This window comes from Octopus bimaculoides, chromosome 2, assembly GCF_046866305.1.
Source record: "Octopus bimaculoides isolate indiv1 chromosome 2, ASM4686630v1, whole genome shotgun sequence".
In the NCBI taxonomy this organism is placed as follows: Eukaryota; Metazoa; Mollusca; class Cephalopoda; order Octopoda; family Octopodidae; genus Octopus; species Octopus bimaculoides.
Window position 1 is genome coordinate 3,858,858 of NC_142929.1, and position 19,347 is coordinate 3,878,204.

At 39.7% G+C, this 19,347-nt stretch overlaps 1 protein-coding gene across 9 annotated transcripts in view; it reads right to left on the reverse strand.

Annotated features, from left to right (window-relative positions):
* The window catches only part of LOC106884241 (solute carrier family 35 member F5), a 95,921-nt gene that overhangs the window by 13,693 nt on the left and 62,881 nt on the right, over positions 1-19,347 (reverse strand). For 6 of the 9 annotated variants that reach the window (XR_016238095.1, XR_016238094.1, XM_089340429.1 and 3 more), the window contains exons 2-10: positions 18,129-18,268; positions 16,228-16,359; positions 11,864-11,920; positions 11,083-11,152; positions 7,372-7,434; positions 6,271-6,407; positions 4,228-4,397; positions 2,764-2,930; positions 1,470-1,629 (exon numbers count right to left, since the gene is read on the reverse strand). Coding sequence is in view for 7 of the 9 variants with exons in the window: in XM_014935507.3 (XP_014790993.1) it covers positions 1,470-1,629; positions 2,764-2,930; positions 4,228-4,397; positions 6,271-6,407; positions 7,372-7,434; positions 11,083-11,152; positions 11,864-11,920; positions 16,228-16,359; positions 18,129-18,268 (1,096 nt within the window). In the remaining 2 variants the exon portion in view is untranslated. The remainder of the gene's footprint in view (positions 1-1,469; positions 1,630-2,763; positions 2,931-4,227; positions 4,398-6,270; positions 6,408-7,371; positions 7,435-11,082; positions 11,153-11,863; positions 11,921-16,227; positions 16,360-18,128; positions 18,269-19,347) is intronic. The other 3 variants (XM_089340438.1, XM_089340435.1, XM_014935508.3) reach the window with 1 other exon arrangement.

Below are 19,347 nucleotides of genomic sequence, written 5' to 3' on the forward strand. Positions count from 1 at the left end.
AGTATAGCCACGTGCTTTGTTTTGGACAACACACTGGCTTTCATAACCTGAAACAACAGCCCCGTCTACACAACCAAGGATGATATTCTTTTCTACTCTAGGCACAAGGGCCGAAATTTTGGGGGAGGTGGGGCAGTCGACAAGATCGACCCCAGTACACAACTGGTACTTAATATATTGACCCTGCAAGGATGAAAGGCAAAGTCGACCTTGGTGGAATTTGAACTGAGAACGTAAAGACAGACAAAACACTGCTAAGCATTTTGTCCGGCTTGCTAACGTTTCTGCCAACTCACTGCTTTGAAAACTGATGGAAACATTTTCTGCTCTAGGCAAAAGGCCCGAAATTTTGGGGGAGCGCAGTCGATTAGATCGACCCCAGTACACAACTGGTACTTAATTTATTGACCCTGAAAGGATGAAAGGCAAAGTCAACCTCGGCAGAATTTGAACTCAGAACGTAACGACAGACAAAATACCACCAAGCATTTCACCCGGCATGCTAACGATTCTACCAGCTCGCCGCCTTACAGCTGAAGATGATATCAACACATTGTTAAGTGAAGCTAGTCCATTAGCCATTAAGGAATGGTATTTAACTTGTGTTTGTTGGCTTGGCTCAGCTCACCTACCTGTAAGAAGGTGAGTAAAGAGAAGCATAACTTATTAGTGCCAGTAAATAGTGGTAGTGCACTACAGAACAAATACTGCCTTGCCTCTCAGTGCTGGGTTCAAGCCCTCTCGTAGGACAAGTGAAGAAGACAGGGGCTACAAGGAGTATTGATTATTGAAAATCAATAAGAAATAAACAACAACTGCACTTCAATGAGTTTTCTTGTAGCACAATGAAGTGAAGACACGAAGCTTATTTGTTAAGGTATATGGCTCACAATTATAAGGTCTCGAGTTCAATTCCTGACAGCACATTGCGTCCTTGAGCAAGACACTTTATTTCACATTGCTCCAGTCCACTCAGCTGGCAAAAATGAGTAGTACCTGCATTTCAAAGGGTCAGCCTTGTCACATTGTGTCACACTGAATCTCTCTGAAAATTACATTAAGGGTACATGTGTCTGTGGAATACTCAGTCACTTGCATGTTAATTTCATGAGCAGGCTGTTCTATTAATCAGATCAGATGGAACAACCTGCTCATTATAATTAATGTAGTGCCAGTTAATGAAGGAAATAACGATTATCATCAATTCCTTCAGTTCAGTTCTAACAGTAGAGAAGAAATATCTTTAACAATACTTCCTAGTTTAATAATCTAATCTTTCTAGAATTTGCATAAATGAGAACATTTCCATGTTTCCATACATGGATTTAATCAGCCTTTTAGAAGATTAAAACCAACCAGTAAAAATGTTTGTAACACGGAATTATTGTTGTTTGTTTGACTTTGAAAAACAATTTAGCTGTCAGTGAGACAGAAAAACAAGAAAAGAAAAATGTCTATCATCAACATACCATATCCAAAGAATTTCTGTTAAAGCTGTTCCTACCATTCCACTAATGGCCAAAAACATCCATTGTTTGTCACTTGGCCACTCAAATAATTCCAACTTACTATAATGAAAAATAAAGAAGCCAGGCCACAACAGCGTCGTACTGAAGAATCCAACAAAACCTGTAAAAACAAAAAATTCGTTTTCTAAATGAACAAAAAATTTTTAAATATAAATAACAAGAAAAACCTAAATAATAATTAAAAATATATTTTAGTTAAATTTCGTTGTCTTGGGAGGGTCATTATGCCAATAATAATAAACACATGCACTGGTTCAATATCACTTCTTAGTCAGCTGGTTACATATTTAACCAGTTGACTAATCAATAATTTGTTTAATGTGCTGGTTAAACAATCAATTGTTTGTTTGTCAAAGGTTCTTTCCTTGCTATTCCTGACCTTAACAACAACACACCCTCTCTCTTCAAGGTCTCTTCTACTGACCTTATATGCAGCATACTTCAGCAGTAATCTTATGGTACACATTTCATCTGCATCCAGCTGTACTATGCCATACCCATCAGAGGTATTACATATTGCAGTTAAAGCTGTCCAGTAGCTTACACTCCAACATAACAATTCCATTGATGTTGTTTGGCTGTCTACTTTGCTTTCTACCATGCTATGATCATTGTTACGATTTAAGATAATTCTACAATGTTAACCCTTTTGTTACCAACCCAGTTGAAACCAGCTCTGGCTCTGAGTACAAAGGTCTTGTTTTCATAAATTTTGAATTTAAATCTTCCACCAAACCTTAATCATAATTTATGTTCCTAACACTAGCTGAATGAGAACTAAGTTATTTTACTAAATTCTTTGTTATATTTAAAGTAATTGAAAGAAACACAGAGCATCTCAACAGAAATGTGGTAGCAAAAGGGTTTAAAATATATAATAGAGAAACAATTCTTAACCCTTTTGATACCAACCTGCCTGAAACCGGTTCTGGCTCTGAGTACAAATGTCTTGTTTTCATAAGTTCTGAATTAAAATCTTCCACCAAACCTTAATCACAATTTATGTTCCTAACACTAGCTGAATGATAACTAAGTTATTTTACTAAATTCTTTGTTATATTTAAAGTAATTGAAAGAAACACAGAGCATCTCAACAGAAATGTGGTAACGAAAAGGTGAAATCTATTGGATGGGATGTGATGAAAGAACAGTTCCGACTAGTAACGAAAGTGATGACACTGATGACAACGGCTAAATGAAATGTATAAGAAAAAGTAATATAAAGTTCCTTTACCCAAAAACATAGGCAGATCAAGTTTGTCTTCATGATCAGCTTTTTTTTTCAACACAACCAAATATATTGCAGTAAAGACTGCACTGGCAATGGTCCATACAGCACTTGCAGGAATCCCATTCTTAATTTTTGTATCCGATAAACTAACAAAAACTACACCACACATACTGCAAAAGACAAAAAGAATAAATAAAAAAAAGAATGAAAATATAAAAGGAAAGATAGCAAGCATAAAATAAATGATACTACAAACTTCAAGGTTCAATACCATGATATGAAACTTTGGGCAAGTTTCCTCAACATTAGCCTCAGGTTGACTAATACCTTGTTAGTAGATTAAGATACAAGTTAAAATCCAACTGAGGTCGACTTTGCCTTTCATCCTTTCAGGGTCAATAAATTGAGTACCAGTTGCGTACTGGGGTCGATCTAATCGACTAGTCCCCTCCCGCAAAATTTCAGGCCTTGTCTCTTTAGTAAAAAGGATATTAAGATACAAGGTGAGTTTGTGACCATGCAAGCAAGACTAAGTAATATTGACCCATTGAAAAGGTATTGTGTTATGTGGTGAAATGTATTCTTGGAACTTGATAGTCTGGGAGAGGCTGAAAACGTTGAGTCTATCCCTTGAATGAAAGCAGGAAAAATATGCAGTGATATACATCTGGAAAATCCTGGAAGGACTCATACCAAACTTCGGCATTGAAAGTTACACAAACAGCAGAATGGAGTTCCACTTCAAAGTTAAAGCACAACAACAAATGGTTTTGTGGTGGTTTCAAATGTTGGCCCAAGATCAGCAAATTTCAGGGGAAGGGGTAAGTCAATTACACTGACCCCAGTTATCAACAGGTACTTTTTTTTTCTTTTATTAACCTTGAAAATATGAAAGCAAAGTCCACCTTGGCAGCATTTGAACTCAGACAATAAAAAGCTGGAGGAAATGCCATTAAACACGTCAACAACTCTGTCAGCTTCGCCATCTTACTCTCTTGATTCTATAACAATGCCTTACTGTATCAGTTTGATGGGATTTGTTGCCCATTTCATTGTCAGGTTTCAAAACAGAAACAACCACGACTTTGGTTCATACATTTGCTTCTTATCAATTCAATCAGAACTTAATATTGTGAAAACTGAAAGGCAGGCCTTGTGTCTAGAGTAGAAAAGAAAAAAAAAAAAGAATATTTAATTCTTTACAAAGTGGCGAGCTGGCAGAATCGTTAGCTGGCAGAATCGTTAGCATGCCAGGGGAAATGCTTAGCGATATTTTGTCTGTCTTTACATTCTGAATTCAAATTCCGCTGAGGTCAACTTTGCCTTTCATCCTTTTGGGGTCGATAAATTAAGTACCAGCTGCATACTGGGGCTGATCTAATCGACTGGCCCCACTCCCCAGAAATTTCGAGCTTTGTGCTTAGAGTAGAAAAGAATAAAGGTGAAAATTGAGTTCATAAGACTTACCCAAATGTTACTGCAGTCAATTTGGACAAAGAAAACCTATCGGCACTATTACTAGGGAAAATAGTTGAACCTATGAGGGTGAAGAGACAAGTTGCAGAAGACATAACATTGACAATGTTCGTCTCATTCTCGTAGAGCCCTTTCTGGTAGCAGAAGTTTCCAACAAAATACTGAAAATACACCAAGTCAAGAAAATAGACAAATAAAAAGGAACCAATAAAATGCAACATCAAAGAGCTACCACCTTCCTTCCTCCCTGCCTTCTTTATCCCCCTGGGGAGGCCAAATGTCTCCTCTATATTAAGACAACTATTCCCGTCCCCCTCTTATATTCTAACCTCTTGCCTGGAACACAGCCACTTACCTTGGTTCCATTCCCTCTCTCAACTTTGGTCTTTGTCTTGCAAGTTACTCGGCAACCTCACTGATGCTGGTGCCACATAAAGAGTAGCTGTGCCAGTGCCACCCTAAAAAGCATCCAGTCCACTCTGTAAAGTGGTTGGAGTCAGGGAGAGCATTCAGTCACAGAAACCATACCAAAACAGACAACTGGAGCCTGGTGCAGCCCTCCAGCTGGCCAGTTCCTGACAAACCATCCAACCCATACCAGCATGGGCAATGGACGCTAAATGATGATGATGACATGCAATAGCACTAACAACGGTTATACATTGATCATAAATACTAATCTATTTTGAAGACAGACAAGTGTTTGAGGATCTAATTTCTTTATGAAAAATTATCTAATATAGGCGTAGGAGTGGCTGTGTGGTAAGTAGCTTGCTTACCAACCACATGGTTCCGGGTTCAATCCCACTGCGTGGCATCTTGGGCAAGTGTCTTCTACTATCGCCTCGGGCCAACCAAAGCCTTGTGAGTGGATTTGGTAGATGGAAACTGAAAGAAGCCCGTCGTATATATGTATATATATAGGTATATAAATATGTGTTTGTCCCCCCATCATCACTTGACAACCGATGCTGGTGTTTACATCCCCATAACTTAGCAGTTCGGCAAAAAGAGACCGATAGAATAAGTACTAGGCTTACAAAGAATAAGTCCTGGAGTCGATTTGCTCGACTAAAGGCGGTGCTCTAGCATGGCCACAGTCTAATGACTGAAAGAAGTCAAGAATACAGAAAATATACTTTGACTTAAGCAAAAGTACAATCAATATGATGAACCTGATGACTTTCATCATCATCATCATCATCGTTTAACGTCCGCTTTCCATGCTGGCATGGGTTGGACGGTTTGACTGAGGAATGGCAAGCCAGAAGGCTACACCAGACTCTAATCTGATCTAGCAAGGTTTCTACAGCTGGATGCCCTTCCTAATGCCAACCACTCCAAGAGTGTAGTGGGTGCTTTTTATGTGCCACCGGCACAGGAGCCAGTGAGGTGGGCCTGGCATCGATCACGTTTGGATGGTGTTTTTTACGTGCCACCAGCACGGGACTCTTGATCCATGTCAGGAGAAGTAAACATTCAATGATATTTGGAATCAAAGACAGACAAGGACAACTCAATGTACCCACACAAGAAAGAAGAGTCACTTTGAAATTTGGTGATGTACCAAAGTCTCAGCTGATTAAAATGGAAAATAGCCAATGTGGCAGGACAGGAATAAACTCATCTTTCTTTCCCACTTCATTATTTTGTTCTTTATATCATTTTGTAAATTTGCAGGGGGGATCTTTTTCATACAAAAATTTCTCAATGTACCCCCAAAAGCTAAAACTAATTATCTTAACAATTATTAACATAAAGGGTAACTCTTTAAGTCAGTGGTTCTCAACAGTTTTAATATCAGGGTCAGATCCAAAATGGGTAATTTCTTTTTTTTTTTTTTTTAGGGGGGGAGGCACACCAAAATAAGTAAAATACAAATCAGTTAAAAGAAAAATGTATCTTTATAGCAGAAAGACTGTGAAGGGCCACTGGGAGGATGCTTGAGGGCTGCAGTTGAGAACTACTTCTTTAAAGACCATGAAATTAGCAAAAAACTGTCCAATAAAGTTAAAAGAACAAACATTTCCTTACCAAGATGCAATATATTATGGCAACCTTTGCCAATTGTTTAAGGCTAAGTTTGCTTAGAGCTCGTAATTTAGCCTCTTCGGCTCGTATAGAGGCATTGTATGATAATCGGGCTATGACCGACTCTTCTGCATAGATATCTGAAAGGAAGAGAGAAAAGGAAGGAATCAGGGCCATAGGAATTCAAGTGGGGACAAAGACATGCAAGAATATCATTATTGTTGCACAGTTCTTAAAGCATTTCCTGTTCATTAAGGATGAATAACATCAAGATATTAGCTGGCACTCCGTCGGTTATGACGATGAGATTTCCAGAGGTTCCAATCAATGGAACAACCTGCACGTGAAATTAACGTGCAAGTGGCTGAGCACTCCACAGACATGTGTACTCTTAACGTAGTTCTCGGGTGACGCAGAGTGTGACAAGGCTGACCCCCTTTGAATTACTGGTACAACTCATTTTTGCCAGCTGAGTGAACTGGAGCAACGTGAAGTAAAGTGTCTTGCTCAAGGACACAACACACCACCAGGAATTGAACTCACGACCTTATGTTTGCACTGACAACAATCACACTCGAATGGTGCTTTTTATATGCCACTGGCACAGGAGCCAATCAGCGACCCTGGCAACAATCACGCTCAGATGATGCTTTTAATGTTCCAGCCTTCATCAGGTGTCTTGAGGAAATTTCAAACCTGGGTTCTCATTCCTAAGATATTTTTTGATATTATTTTTTTAAAATTATTATCATTAAGGTCACTGCCTGAAATTGAACTCGGAATCTTGGGGTTAGTAGTCCGCGCTCTTAACCACTATGCCATGGGCATATGGCGTAGTGGTTAAGAGCACGGGCTACTAACCCCAAGATTCCAAGTTCGATTACACGCAGTGACCTGGATAATAACAATAATAATAATAATAATAACATCGAAAAATACTTCAAATGTAAATAATGTAAATAATGGACATAATTCTTCCTCTCTTAAATATAGAACTGCATAGAAAAATTAATAGAAATTTTATCAGGCCACTAAATAAAGTTAAATGAGATAAGGATGAAGATTTGTCACAATAAGGTGGTGAGAAGAAAGAAAGTAACCTACCAGAAAGTTGACGAATTTCTAAAAGATTATTAAACCGCACTATTGTTGTGTTCTCCCGGTCTGCTGAGAAAAGAGAGAGAGAGAGAAATAATGGTCTCAAATTTTGGCACAAGAACAGCAATTTCAGGGACATGCTCAACTGGTTCAGGTCAAACAACTGACAAGCAAATCTGTGGTATTGAGCAGAATATTTGCTGTAGACCATCTTATTATTATTATTATTATTATATGTGAAAACCAACTCTGGAACCCGGTGCAGCCCTCCAGCTTTGCCAGCTCCTGTCAAACCATGCAACCCATGTCAGCATGGAAAACAAATGTTAAATGATGATGATGATGATGATGATGATGGACTGGCATTTGTGTTAACTCTTTACATTCTGAGTTCAAAACCTGCCAAAATAAAATATCAATCGACAAACTGCTCCCCTCAAGATTTTCTGGCTTGGTGCCTTAATTTGGAAACTTACTTATTGCTGGTCAACCTTACTTTCAAGTCACTCTTTATAATACTGCATTGCACCATGGACAATTGTATGGAATAATATTTTTATGAATTTATTTGCAAATCACAGTCGTGGCAGATACCAGTGTTACACAAATGGCACCCATGCAGATGGCACATAAAGGCACCTATTACACTCTCAGAGTGCTTGGCATTAGGAAGGGCATCCAGCCATAGAAAACCATGCCAAATCAGACTGAAGTCTGTATTACCTTACCTCATGTATATTTTTTAAGACAGTAGGACATAACAGGAGGGAGATTTGGTGGCTATTCCAAGCAGATCAAGCGACCACATTAGGGCTCCTCCCTCACTGGCTTGTACAACTAATGTCATTGAGGCAGTTGACTTGCAGAGGATAGGGGGGGGGGGAATCAGGAGAGTATCAAAACATTCGGCGACAGTTATCTCCCTTCACATTCTTAGTTCAAAGCCAATCTGGCAGCATTTATACTACACATTCTTTCTCGGTCACTGAATTAGCAATGCAAGAAATCATTATTGCAGCAGATGTAGTTGTGTTATGAAGTTCTCAGTGAACAGACGTCAATGGTGCTAAGATTTTTGATTATCAGAAAGAGATACTCTACACTGGTTTCAAATTTTGGCACAAGGCCAGCAATTTCAGGGGGGAGAGGTAAGTGAATCACATCACCAGTGCATAACTGGTACTCACTTTATCTACTCCGAAAGGATGAAAGGCAAAGTCGGTCCCAAGAGTAATTGAGCTCAGAATGTAAAACAGACGAAATGCTCCGAAGCATTTCGCATGATGTGCTAATGATTCTGCCAGCTCACCACCTCAGGAGATACTTTATAGTGTTACTGAAATTCTTAACCCAAAAAAATTCCCTCCACCCATCACCAGAAGGGGTAGATTTGGGGATTTGAATGAAGAAATTACTTTTACGCTAAAAATTTCTTTTTTAATTATTGACACAGTTTTTGCTAAATTCATTTTCCTTAAGAGATGTTAATGTAATTGATAGGAAGCTATTAATGTTATGCAATACATTGCACACTGCATACAAAATTACTTCAGTGGGATGTTTAGAAACAGTTCTAGAGAAAAGCAAGCACCAGAAAATCAAAGAAAAGTTTCATTGAAAAATCAGCATTATTGTTAAATCATCATCATCATCATTTAACATCCGTTGTCCATGCTGGCATGGGTTGGACAGTTTGACTGGGCTGGCACACTGGAAGGCTGCACCAGGATCCAGTCAGATTTGGCATGGTTTCTACGGCTAGATGCCCTTCCTAATGCCAACCACTCCAAGAATGTAATGGGTGCTTTTACATGCCATCTGCGCGACGCCGGCATCTGGCATGACTGCGATTTTGCTCAGTTTCTTGGGTCTTCTTCTCAAGCACGACACAATGCTAAAGTTCTTGGCCACTGCCTCCGTGAGGCCCAACACTCGAAAGGATCTTGGCCACTTTGCCTCCATGTTGTTAGAAATAATAATTATTATTGTTATTTCAAATCCCTCTCCTATCAATAAAGTATGGGGTTTTATTCAGTTGGCCATACACCCTCTGCATCATAAAAATTTGCAGCTTTCTATCTAAGAAACTGTGTCCTTCAACCAAACGACCAGCAGCCATCACACAGGGCCAACAGAGACCCTATATGCAGTTGCTCAAACTGCTGGAAATAGCAACCAAACACCCCACCCCTAACACAATGATTTTCAAATAGTGCATTAACCCATGAGTATTTAAACTGGTCATATCAGGCCCAAATATTCCACCTGTTTTAGGTTCAAACTAGCCAGGTCTGGTCTTTTGTACCTAACCTACAATGCCATTCTAAAAATACACAATCACATCATCATAATGTTGAAGCTACAAGATAATGCATGATTAATTCAAAACAATTATCATCTTGGTAGGTGGCATTCCCATTATGTGTGTGTGTGTGGGTGTGGGTGGTGCGTGTGTGTGTGTGGTAAGAAGCTTGCTTCCCAACCACATGGTTCCGGGTTCAGTCCCAAAGTGTGGCACCTTGGGTAAGTGTCTTCTACTATAGCCTCGGGTCAACCAAAACCTTGTGAATGGATTTGATAGACAGAAACTGAAAGGAGCCTGTCGTATGTGTGTGTTTGTGTGTCTGCGTTTTTTGTCTCCACACCCTCGCTTGACAACAGATGTTGGTGTGTTTACATCCCTGTAACTTAGTGTTTCGGCAAAAGAGACCAATAGAACAAGTACTAGGCTTACAAAAGAGTAAGTCCTGGGGTCGATTTGTTCGACTAAAGCCAGTGCTCCAGCATGGCCGCAGTCAAATGACTGAAACAAGTAAACGAATAAAAGAATATATATATATATATATATATATTAACTCTACATCTTAATCATCATCATCATCATCATCATCGTTTAACGTCCGCTTTCCATGCTAGCATGGGTTGGACGATTTGACTGAGGACTGGTGAAACCGGATGGCAACACCAGGCTCCAGTCTGATTTGGCAGAGTTTCTACAGCTGGATGCCCTTCCTAACGCCAACCACTCAGAGAGTGTAGTGGGTGCTTTTACGTGTCACCCGCACAAATCATAGACCTTCCTTTGGTTTGTGACAGGCTGTCCATGTTTGTGCCTTCCTCATCTTCCAGCTTCTGCACTGCTCACCCAACCACCTAAGTACTCGAGGCCTTCAGCAACATTCAATTTAGAACTGCTCAAAGCAAACAGTTCAGCTTCACTGGATTGGTAGCATTAGTCTTCCACCCAGACTAATGCAACCGCAGCCTGGGTGGAAGCCACTTTATGATTGCAGACACTGGCCTGGAATGTACGCAAGGCCTTGAGGCAGTGATGCTGGACCGAGAAGTGGGGGGGGGGGGGGCTATGTTGCCATGGTCTGGGTTGGAACCCGGCCCTAATCTTTTATTCGTTTACTTGCTTCAGTCATTGGATTGCAGCCATGCGTGTGTGTATCTTGGTGTCTGTGCTTGTCCTTCACCACCACTTGACAACTGGTGTTGGTTTATTTATGTTCCCATAAATTAGCGGTTCAGCAAAATGTAACTAATAGAAAAAAAACAATGGGGTCAATTCATTCGACTAAACCATTGAAGGCAGTACTCCAGTATGGCCACAGTCCAATGAATGAAACATGTAAAAGCTAAATCGATTAAACCACCACAACATAGTAAAATGAAAAAAAAATATTAAAAAAAAGTAGAAAAAGAAAATCTTACCAGATAAATCATCCGATTCTGTGGAATTGCATTTATCGTCTGACTTGAGTGGCACGAAAACTGAATCGCCCTGGATGAGAAAATAAAAATAAGAGTAACTTAAGTTTTACAATAAATTGATTAAGGTAAGAAGAGTGTTGTAATTTACTTGAAGCATTGTAGGACAGAAGTAGAATAGTAAATGAAATGAGAAATGAGGAAAGCTTCTAATAATGCAGAATGTTTTTTTTTTTTAAAACCTTTATATTTTGGGTTATCCAAAATGGCAGGGACCTATGTAAATATACATTTCTTTGACTGTATTCTACTAGAGATAGGCCTTTGCGTCTGATATACAAAGGTTTTTTTTTTATACTTTCTGCATTATTGGCAGCAAACTTATCTTACCATTCAGCCATGCCTGCAGCAATGTGCACCGTGCATGCACAAAAATGTACATATCTATGCAGGCAGGCGTGAAAATGTCAGTGAAAGGCGAGAAGAGGAAACTGGAGAAGATAGAAGGTACAAAAGGCAAGTGTGTGAATCATCCTCCTCATCATCATCGTTTAACGTCCGCTTTCCATGCTGGCATGGGTTGGATGAGGGCTGGTAAGCGGGAAGGCTGCACCAGGCTCCAATTTGAACTGGCAAGGTTTCTACAGCTGGATGCCCTTCCTAATGCCAAAATATAGAATGTTTTGGGGAGGACAAGACAAGAAAGTGGGGAGGATAGAGAAGAGGAGAAAGAGAATGAATAACTGAATCTTTTATTATTTGCAGGATATTGAAAAAGGCTCACCAATAGCTTGTCCACTTCAATGGGGTGTTCTTCAACAGGTTCAAATCTAGGAAGAGTCTGAAATAAATAATTGTTAATGATAACGATAATGATTTCTGAAATTAGTAAAAGGCTAATGAGCTTTTGAAAAGAACATAAATAATTAAATCGAGCTCAGTATTTCACTGGTACCATTTTTATCAGATGCTAGAGGAATGAATGGTGAAGTTGACAATGATGGCATATCCTCATAACTATAAAGGTGGGGGGAGGGGGCACGGAGATGCTAGAAACCATTTTGCATGGCATTGATGATTCTTCCAACGTAAGGATGAGAAATAGCTGATTTCTGTGGGATTTGAACTCAGAATATAGCGAGAGCACACGAATGAACTGAAAGAAAAGTTAGGTATAAGAGAGAAAAAGAGGCAGCGTGCAAAAGAAAAGATTGTACTGGCACGTGTGACGCCTACGGAGAATGTCAGTCATATACTAGGTGTCAAGTGGAAGAGGGAATTCTGGGAAGATATGGAATAAAAGACTGTTTTCTTAAGAACTAAAGAGGATGATAACAAAGGAAGACCGTGACACTGTGACATGCCAAGTTGAAGAAGACGCATCCGACTCCTGGGAATATGGTAACACAGATATCAAAATGGTGATGGAGAGAGGTTAGGAAGTATTATGTTTACATTTGGGTCTCGCCCTCCCGCCATATATAGGTCCCCATCTACTGCCAGTCCACTCTCTTCATGTTCTGCCCCCATCCATCACATCCTTATGGCACCACTTGCTTCACAAAGGACGGCACTGGATCTTCTGTCTGTATTCAATACCCTTACCATCATGCACCCCCCTCTCTCTCTCTTTCCCCTATAACTCATTGATATCCTCTCTCTTTCTCTCTCTCTCCCTCACATCATGCAACTCTTTTGCTATGCATCATTCCCTTTCCTTCTCTTACAATCAATCTCTCCATAGTTGTGGTTTTCAACTGTTTTAATATCTGGGCCAGATCCAAAACATGGATTTTTTTTTTAAGGGGCCCATTTAAGGGCACCCTTCAATCATTGGGCAATAAACTGTGCTTGCAAAGACCTGTTGAGTCAAGTGAAGTTCTTGCCGTGGCCGATGACAGTACTGCCTGACTGGCACCTCTGCCAGTGGCATGTAAAAAGCACCATTCGAGCGTGATCATTGCCAGTGCCGCCAGACTGGCCCCCATGCCGGTGGCACGTAAAAAGCACCATCCAAGTGTGACCGATGCCAGTACTGCTTGACTGGCCCTCATGCACCAGGCTCCAGTCCAATCTGGCAATGTTTCTACAGCTGGATGCCCTTCCTAATGCCAACCACTCCGAGAATGTAGCGGGTGCTTTTTACATGCCACCAGCATGAGGGCCAGTCAAGCGGTACTGGCATCGGTCAAGATGTGGACCCTGACCCCTTCAACCAGCATAATGAACAAAAAAAAAAAGGTTATGTTTCTATGCCTTCTACTCTTTTGTTTCAGTCATTTGACTACGGCCATGCTGGACTTATTCTTTGTAAGCCTAGTACTTTATTCTATTGGTCTCTTTTGCCGAACTGCTGAAGTTATGGGGATGTAGACACACCAACAACAGTTGTCAAGCGGGGAGGGGGAACACAGACATACACATACACACACACACATATATATATATATATATATATATATACACACACACACACACATACAACAGGCTTCTTTCAGTTTCCATCTACCAAATCCACTCAGAAGGCTTTGGTCGGCCCAAGGCTATAGTAGAAAACACTTGCCCAAGGTTCCACACAGTGGGACTGAACCTGGAACCATGTGGTTGGTAAGCAAGCTACTTAGCACGCAGCCACTCCGGCACCTATTATTATTAAAAAATAATCATGATTTGCAAACAAAGCAGGATCAGCTGGCAAGACAGAGAGCTGCACCAAGTTCCAACTTTGTTTTGGCCTGGTTCCTACAGCTGGATGCCCTTCGTAACACCAACCACTTTACAGAGTGCTCCACTGGGTGACTTCTATGTGGCACTGGCACAGGTACCTTTTACATAAGCAATTCCAGTACATTAGTGAAGAAATATCTAAAGTCAAACTTGCAAACAGCTATATTTATCTAGGGTCTTTTAAAGAAAATTTAAGACCAGTGTTTAAGTCTGTCAGCTGCCAAAAACATCAGATACAGAAATTAATTTGAAATGTGATGACTAATTTCTTGCAAACATCACATTTTGCTGAAGAATCTAAAAACTGTTCTACGGGCATATGGCATAGTGGTTAAGAGCGTGGGCTACTAACCCCAAGATTCCGAGTTCGATTCCAGGCAGTGACCTGAATAATAATAAGATTGAAAAATACCCTAGAAATGAGAACCCAGGTTCGAAATATCCCCAAGACACCTGATAAAGGCTGGGTGGTATATCAGCCGAAACGTGTTAACAACAAACAAGATGAGGATAAATATCCGTCAAATGTAAATAATGTAAATCTAAAAGCTGTTGCCGACAAAAGGATTTGAACACAGCACTGTAAGGAAATGAAATATTTGCTAACTACACAATGATTTCGTTGCATTCAGGAGTATGTTGCCCTTGCCTGTCATCTGTTTACATCAAACTAGACAGACACAAGAACAGTTAAAGAGATTAGCGAAAGACACAGTTGTGATGATGTGATAGGAACTGCTGACTGTCCAGCCTACAACTAGCAAGCTGCTGTTTTGGTTGGCTGCTGTAGAATAGCCACATAACAGTAAATCAGAGGGAGAAAAGAAAAACAAAAAAAAAAACAACAGTCACAACTATATAAAGAGACTTTTTTTATGTAGCAGAATTATTTCCTTTTCCAGTGTAATTATTGATTTTTTTTTTTTCTCAGTAACACCATTCTGTGTTATGTCATTCATTTGAGAGACACTTCTCACATTCATTATTATAGCAATGAACAGCTAGAATCTTTAAAAAGGAATATCCCAACAAAATAACAGTCCAATGAATGGATCCTAAAAGAGAGGAAAGAATATCACCATTCTGATTTTCTTTATCAGTAACAGATTCAATTAATTTTTTGGTTTTTTTTTTTCTATCGTGAGTTTGACTTGCTAGAAATAGAAGTCAAATCTTCTAACCACACTTTACCATTTAAAAATAAGACAAGTCATTCGATAAATCAGTCTTACATAAGCCTAAAAAAAATTCACTGATTTGGACTGGCGCTCTGTCGGTTCTGATGACAAGGGTTCTAGTTGGTGCGATCAAGAGAACAGCCTGCTCATGAAATTAATATGCAACTGGCTGAGCACTCCACAGACATGTAGTTCTCAGGGAGTATCAGTAGGACACAAAATGTGACAAGGTTGGCCCCTTTTGAATTACAGGTACAACTCATTTCTGCTAGCTTAATGGACTGGAGCAATGTGAAATAAAGTATCTTGCTCAAGGACACAACGTGCTGCCGGGAATTAAACTCACGACGTTACAATTGTAAGCAAACACCTTAACCACTAAGCTACTAACATTCCCCCCTTTCACATTTCTTTTATGGTAAACCAATTCCCTTTCAGTCCCCCCACCCCTGTTGCTTATGTCATTCGTATTCAAGGTTATTACGGAAAGATTATCATGTCCACTTCTTTTGCGATAACAATCCTTTTTCTTCTTTCCATCTGCTTCTTTCTGACCATCTTTAAAGAGCTGATTCACTCTGGAATCAAAACGGATTCACAGAAGGAAACCCAGACAATTCTTTGACTTTAAAATAATCCCAATATGTCAGAATAAGTCAGCTTTTCTTGGGAGATGTTTCCTAATTAACCGTTTTACATACAGCTTTGAACAGTAGGACATGTCATGGCATACTAATTGTTTTAAAGGAAAGAAATTATTCTAAAATATAAATCAAGAGTGAACGGACACAAAACAAAACAGCAGATTATGGTATTAGAGTCATTGGAGATTAATGCTTATCCACATGCCCAAGTTACGTTAAATGTGGTCTTTTATTTGCTAAACAATATCCAGCAACCTTAGCTGGAACTGGAAGCAGGAAAATAAAGAAAAACAAAAATGAAATACAAAACAATATTAATGAATTATTGTTCATACTAATAAGAAGCAACCATTCTTTGCTTTTATGAGTTGTCAGATGCTACAGGTAGCATTTGAATTGGAGTTACATCCTTGAGAACAATTCTTGCTGGATTTTCATTTAACCCAAGTTAGGCCGCATAGAGTTCTGCCTTTCTCATTAGAATTGTGAGTGACAGACGTCAATCATTGTGTTTCTAAAAAAGCAGTTTAGGAAAGAAAGAAAGAAAGAAAGAAAGAAGACCAATTAAATATCCAAAGTGGAACACTTATTGTACATACTTTGCTAGTCCTGCTGCATTGTTGTCTCCAGGGCTTCAAAACCAGGAAACCCAACAGGTATACCATAAACATTGCAGACTTTGCATATGCTATGAAAAATGGCTTGATGTAATGCTCTTGTTTAAAGATATACTGCAAAAGAAAAAGAAGAAATAGACAAGGATGAATTCATTATACCATAACATATTGGGTGATTTCTGATTGCTGTTTACGAGTAAGCTATCAGCCCCAAAGAAACCTGATGGTTCTCTTTGAGCCGATAAACTGGAAGCAATTCAACAATCCGACATCAGGATGCTTTTAAGCTGCAACTAATTAATGGGAGAAGTTGGAGAGTTTACAACAACACTTTGAAACAAAGAAAGAAAATATAAGCAATAATTTCATTATCATCAGTTAACGTCCATTTTCTATGCTGGCATGGGTTGGACAGTTTGACAAGAGCTGGCAAGATAGAGAGCTGCACCAGGCTCCAACTGTCCGTTTTGGCAAGGTTCCTAACATCCACCACTTTACAGAGTATACTGGGTGCCTTTTACATGGCACCAGCACAGGTGCTTTTTACATGATTTGAAAAACCTTAGGGCTAGCATCAAATTCTAGCACTCTTTGATGTGCAAGTACAATGTAGTGCCAAGTAAAGTAAGAAAACTTCTGGCCTCTCCACCCTGGGTTAGGATAAGATATTGTAATACGGAAGTTTAATGGAATAAAGTTCTTCATTGTCATCCAACAGAAACAAAGGACTAACTGGAATGTCATTGCAGTCAGACACTAGTAGAAAATTAGACTGTAAGATCTCAGTAAAGACACAAAAGTGGGGAGCAGATCAAACTCCGTCAATCACAAAATACTAAAGAGAAAATATGCATCATTATTAACCCTTTAGCATTTAAACTGGCCATATCAGGCCCAAATATTCTACCAGTTTTAGGTTCAAATTGACAAGATCCAGCCTCTCTCACCTACCCTACAATGTCATTTTAGAAATATACAATTACATCGAAATCTCAGTTTCCGACTACCAAATCCACTCACAAGGCTTTGGTCAGCCTGAGGCTGTAGTAGAAGTCACTTGCCCAAGGTGCCATGCAGTGGGACTGAACCTGGAACCATGTGGTTGGGAAGCAAGCTTCTTATTTCTTTACTGCCTACAAGGGGCTACACACAGAGAGGACAAACAAGGACAGACAAACGGATTAAGTCGATTATATCGATCCCAGTGCGTAACTGGTACTTAATTTATCGACTAAGGAAGGATGAAAGGCAAAGTCGGCCTCGGCGGAATTTGAACTCAGAACGTAGCGGCAGATGAAATACTGCTAAGCATTTCGCCCGGCGTGCTACCGTTTCTGCCAGCTCGCTGCCACACAACCACACCTGCACCTACTAAAAACATAAAATATATCTTAGCAGAATATAATCTGCAAGAACAAATAATTTCCCATTACTCAGGATGAGAAGAACTACAATGAACTAAAAGAACACAGATTGAGGGGGGGGGGGGGGGGGGTCATGTATGAAGCACTGGTGGTAAAAAGCACCCAGTCCACTCTGCAAAGTGGTTGGCATTAGGAAGGTTGTCCAGCTGTAGAAACCATGCCAAAACAGACAATTGGATCCTGGTGCAGTCTTCTGGTTTGCCAGCTCCTGTCCAACTTCTGCCAGCATGGAAAACAGATGTTAAATGATAATGATGATGAAACTCACCTTCACCCCACAAAAATACTTTATGGCAATTGAAATTATAAAGATTATACTCTCAGTTTCCTTTACATGGAACTTGAAAAGCAAGTAAAAGAAAATTGACAAAAAACCCCCAATCTTGAACATAAAACTTAAACATGCAACACTTTGTGAAGTTTAACAGGTTTAACAAGAAAGTGAAAGTGTGGGATTACCTGAGTGAATTCTGATGAGGCCACCCATAAGATATTGACAACCAAAAGCACTACCACACCTAGGATTAACCTCTGCGGCTTTGACAATCCACTTAGCCTTAACATGGCAGGCTTGAACGGCGCATGCTGGACTGCGTAATCTACAAAAGAAAAAAGGAAAGAACCTTAAAAGTTATTTTACCAATCAAAGATTTCGTTTCAAAGCACAAAACCAATCAAGTCCTCTCCTGGGGGCAGGGCAAAGACTATGATAAAGAGGTTGGATTAACAGAAACAAAAAGTTCAAATAAAATATCACAGGGGAGTGGGAATTTAAATAGCATTGAAGTAGATTTTGCTTTCCATCCTCTTCTTAAGTACCAATCAAGCACTGGATCAACAGAAGAAAGCAATTACCTTTTATTTTTTACTTGTTTTAGTCATTTGACTGTGGCTATACTGGGGCACCACCTTGAAGAATCTTTAGTCAATAGAATTGGCCCTGATATTTATTCTATCAGTCACTTTTGCCAAACCACTAATGGGGATGTAAACGCACCAATACCAGTTGTCAAGGGGTGGTGGGGAACACACACACACACACACACACACATCTGTGCGTAAACAGACAAAAATGAAAGAAAAAAATTAAAAGAGAACAATATTCTGAAAACAAAAGTGTGTAGTATTTAATTCCATATATATTTATATAAATGTATAGGAGTGTACCCGAGTGAAATTGTTTTAAAGTAAATACTGTTTATGATGAAAATTCGCACAGTGACTTCAGAGCAAAACCTCTCACTACAGTTTGCCAAGATTTCATGTCTGACTGCTACTCCCTCCCACTCAGCTTTAGTTTCCTTCTACCAACGTGACTAATAGGACATACATTTTATAAGACACACACACACACACACACACATACATATATACATACAAGTGAGACCGTAACCATGGCCTATGCCAGTGCAGCATAACCAGCCTTTTTAAGAGTACCTTTCAATCATTGAGCAATAAACTGCGCTTGTAAAGACCTGTTAAGTTAAGTGAAGTTGTTGTGACCGATGACAGTATCGCCTGATTGGCACCCATGCCAGTGGCACATAAAAAGCAGCATTCGTGCGTGGTTGATGCCAGTGCCACCTGACTGGCTCCCGTGGCAGTGGCACGTAAAAAACACCATTCAAGCATGGTCGATGCCAGTACTGCCTGACTGGCCCTCATGCCAGTGGCATGT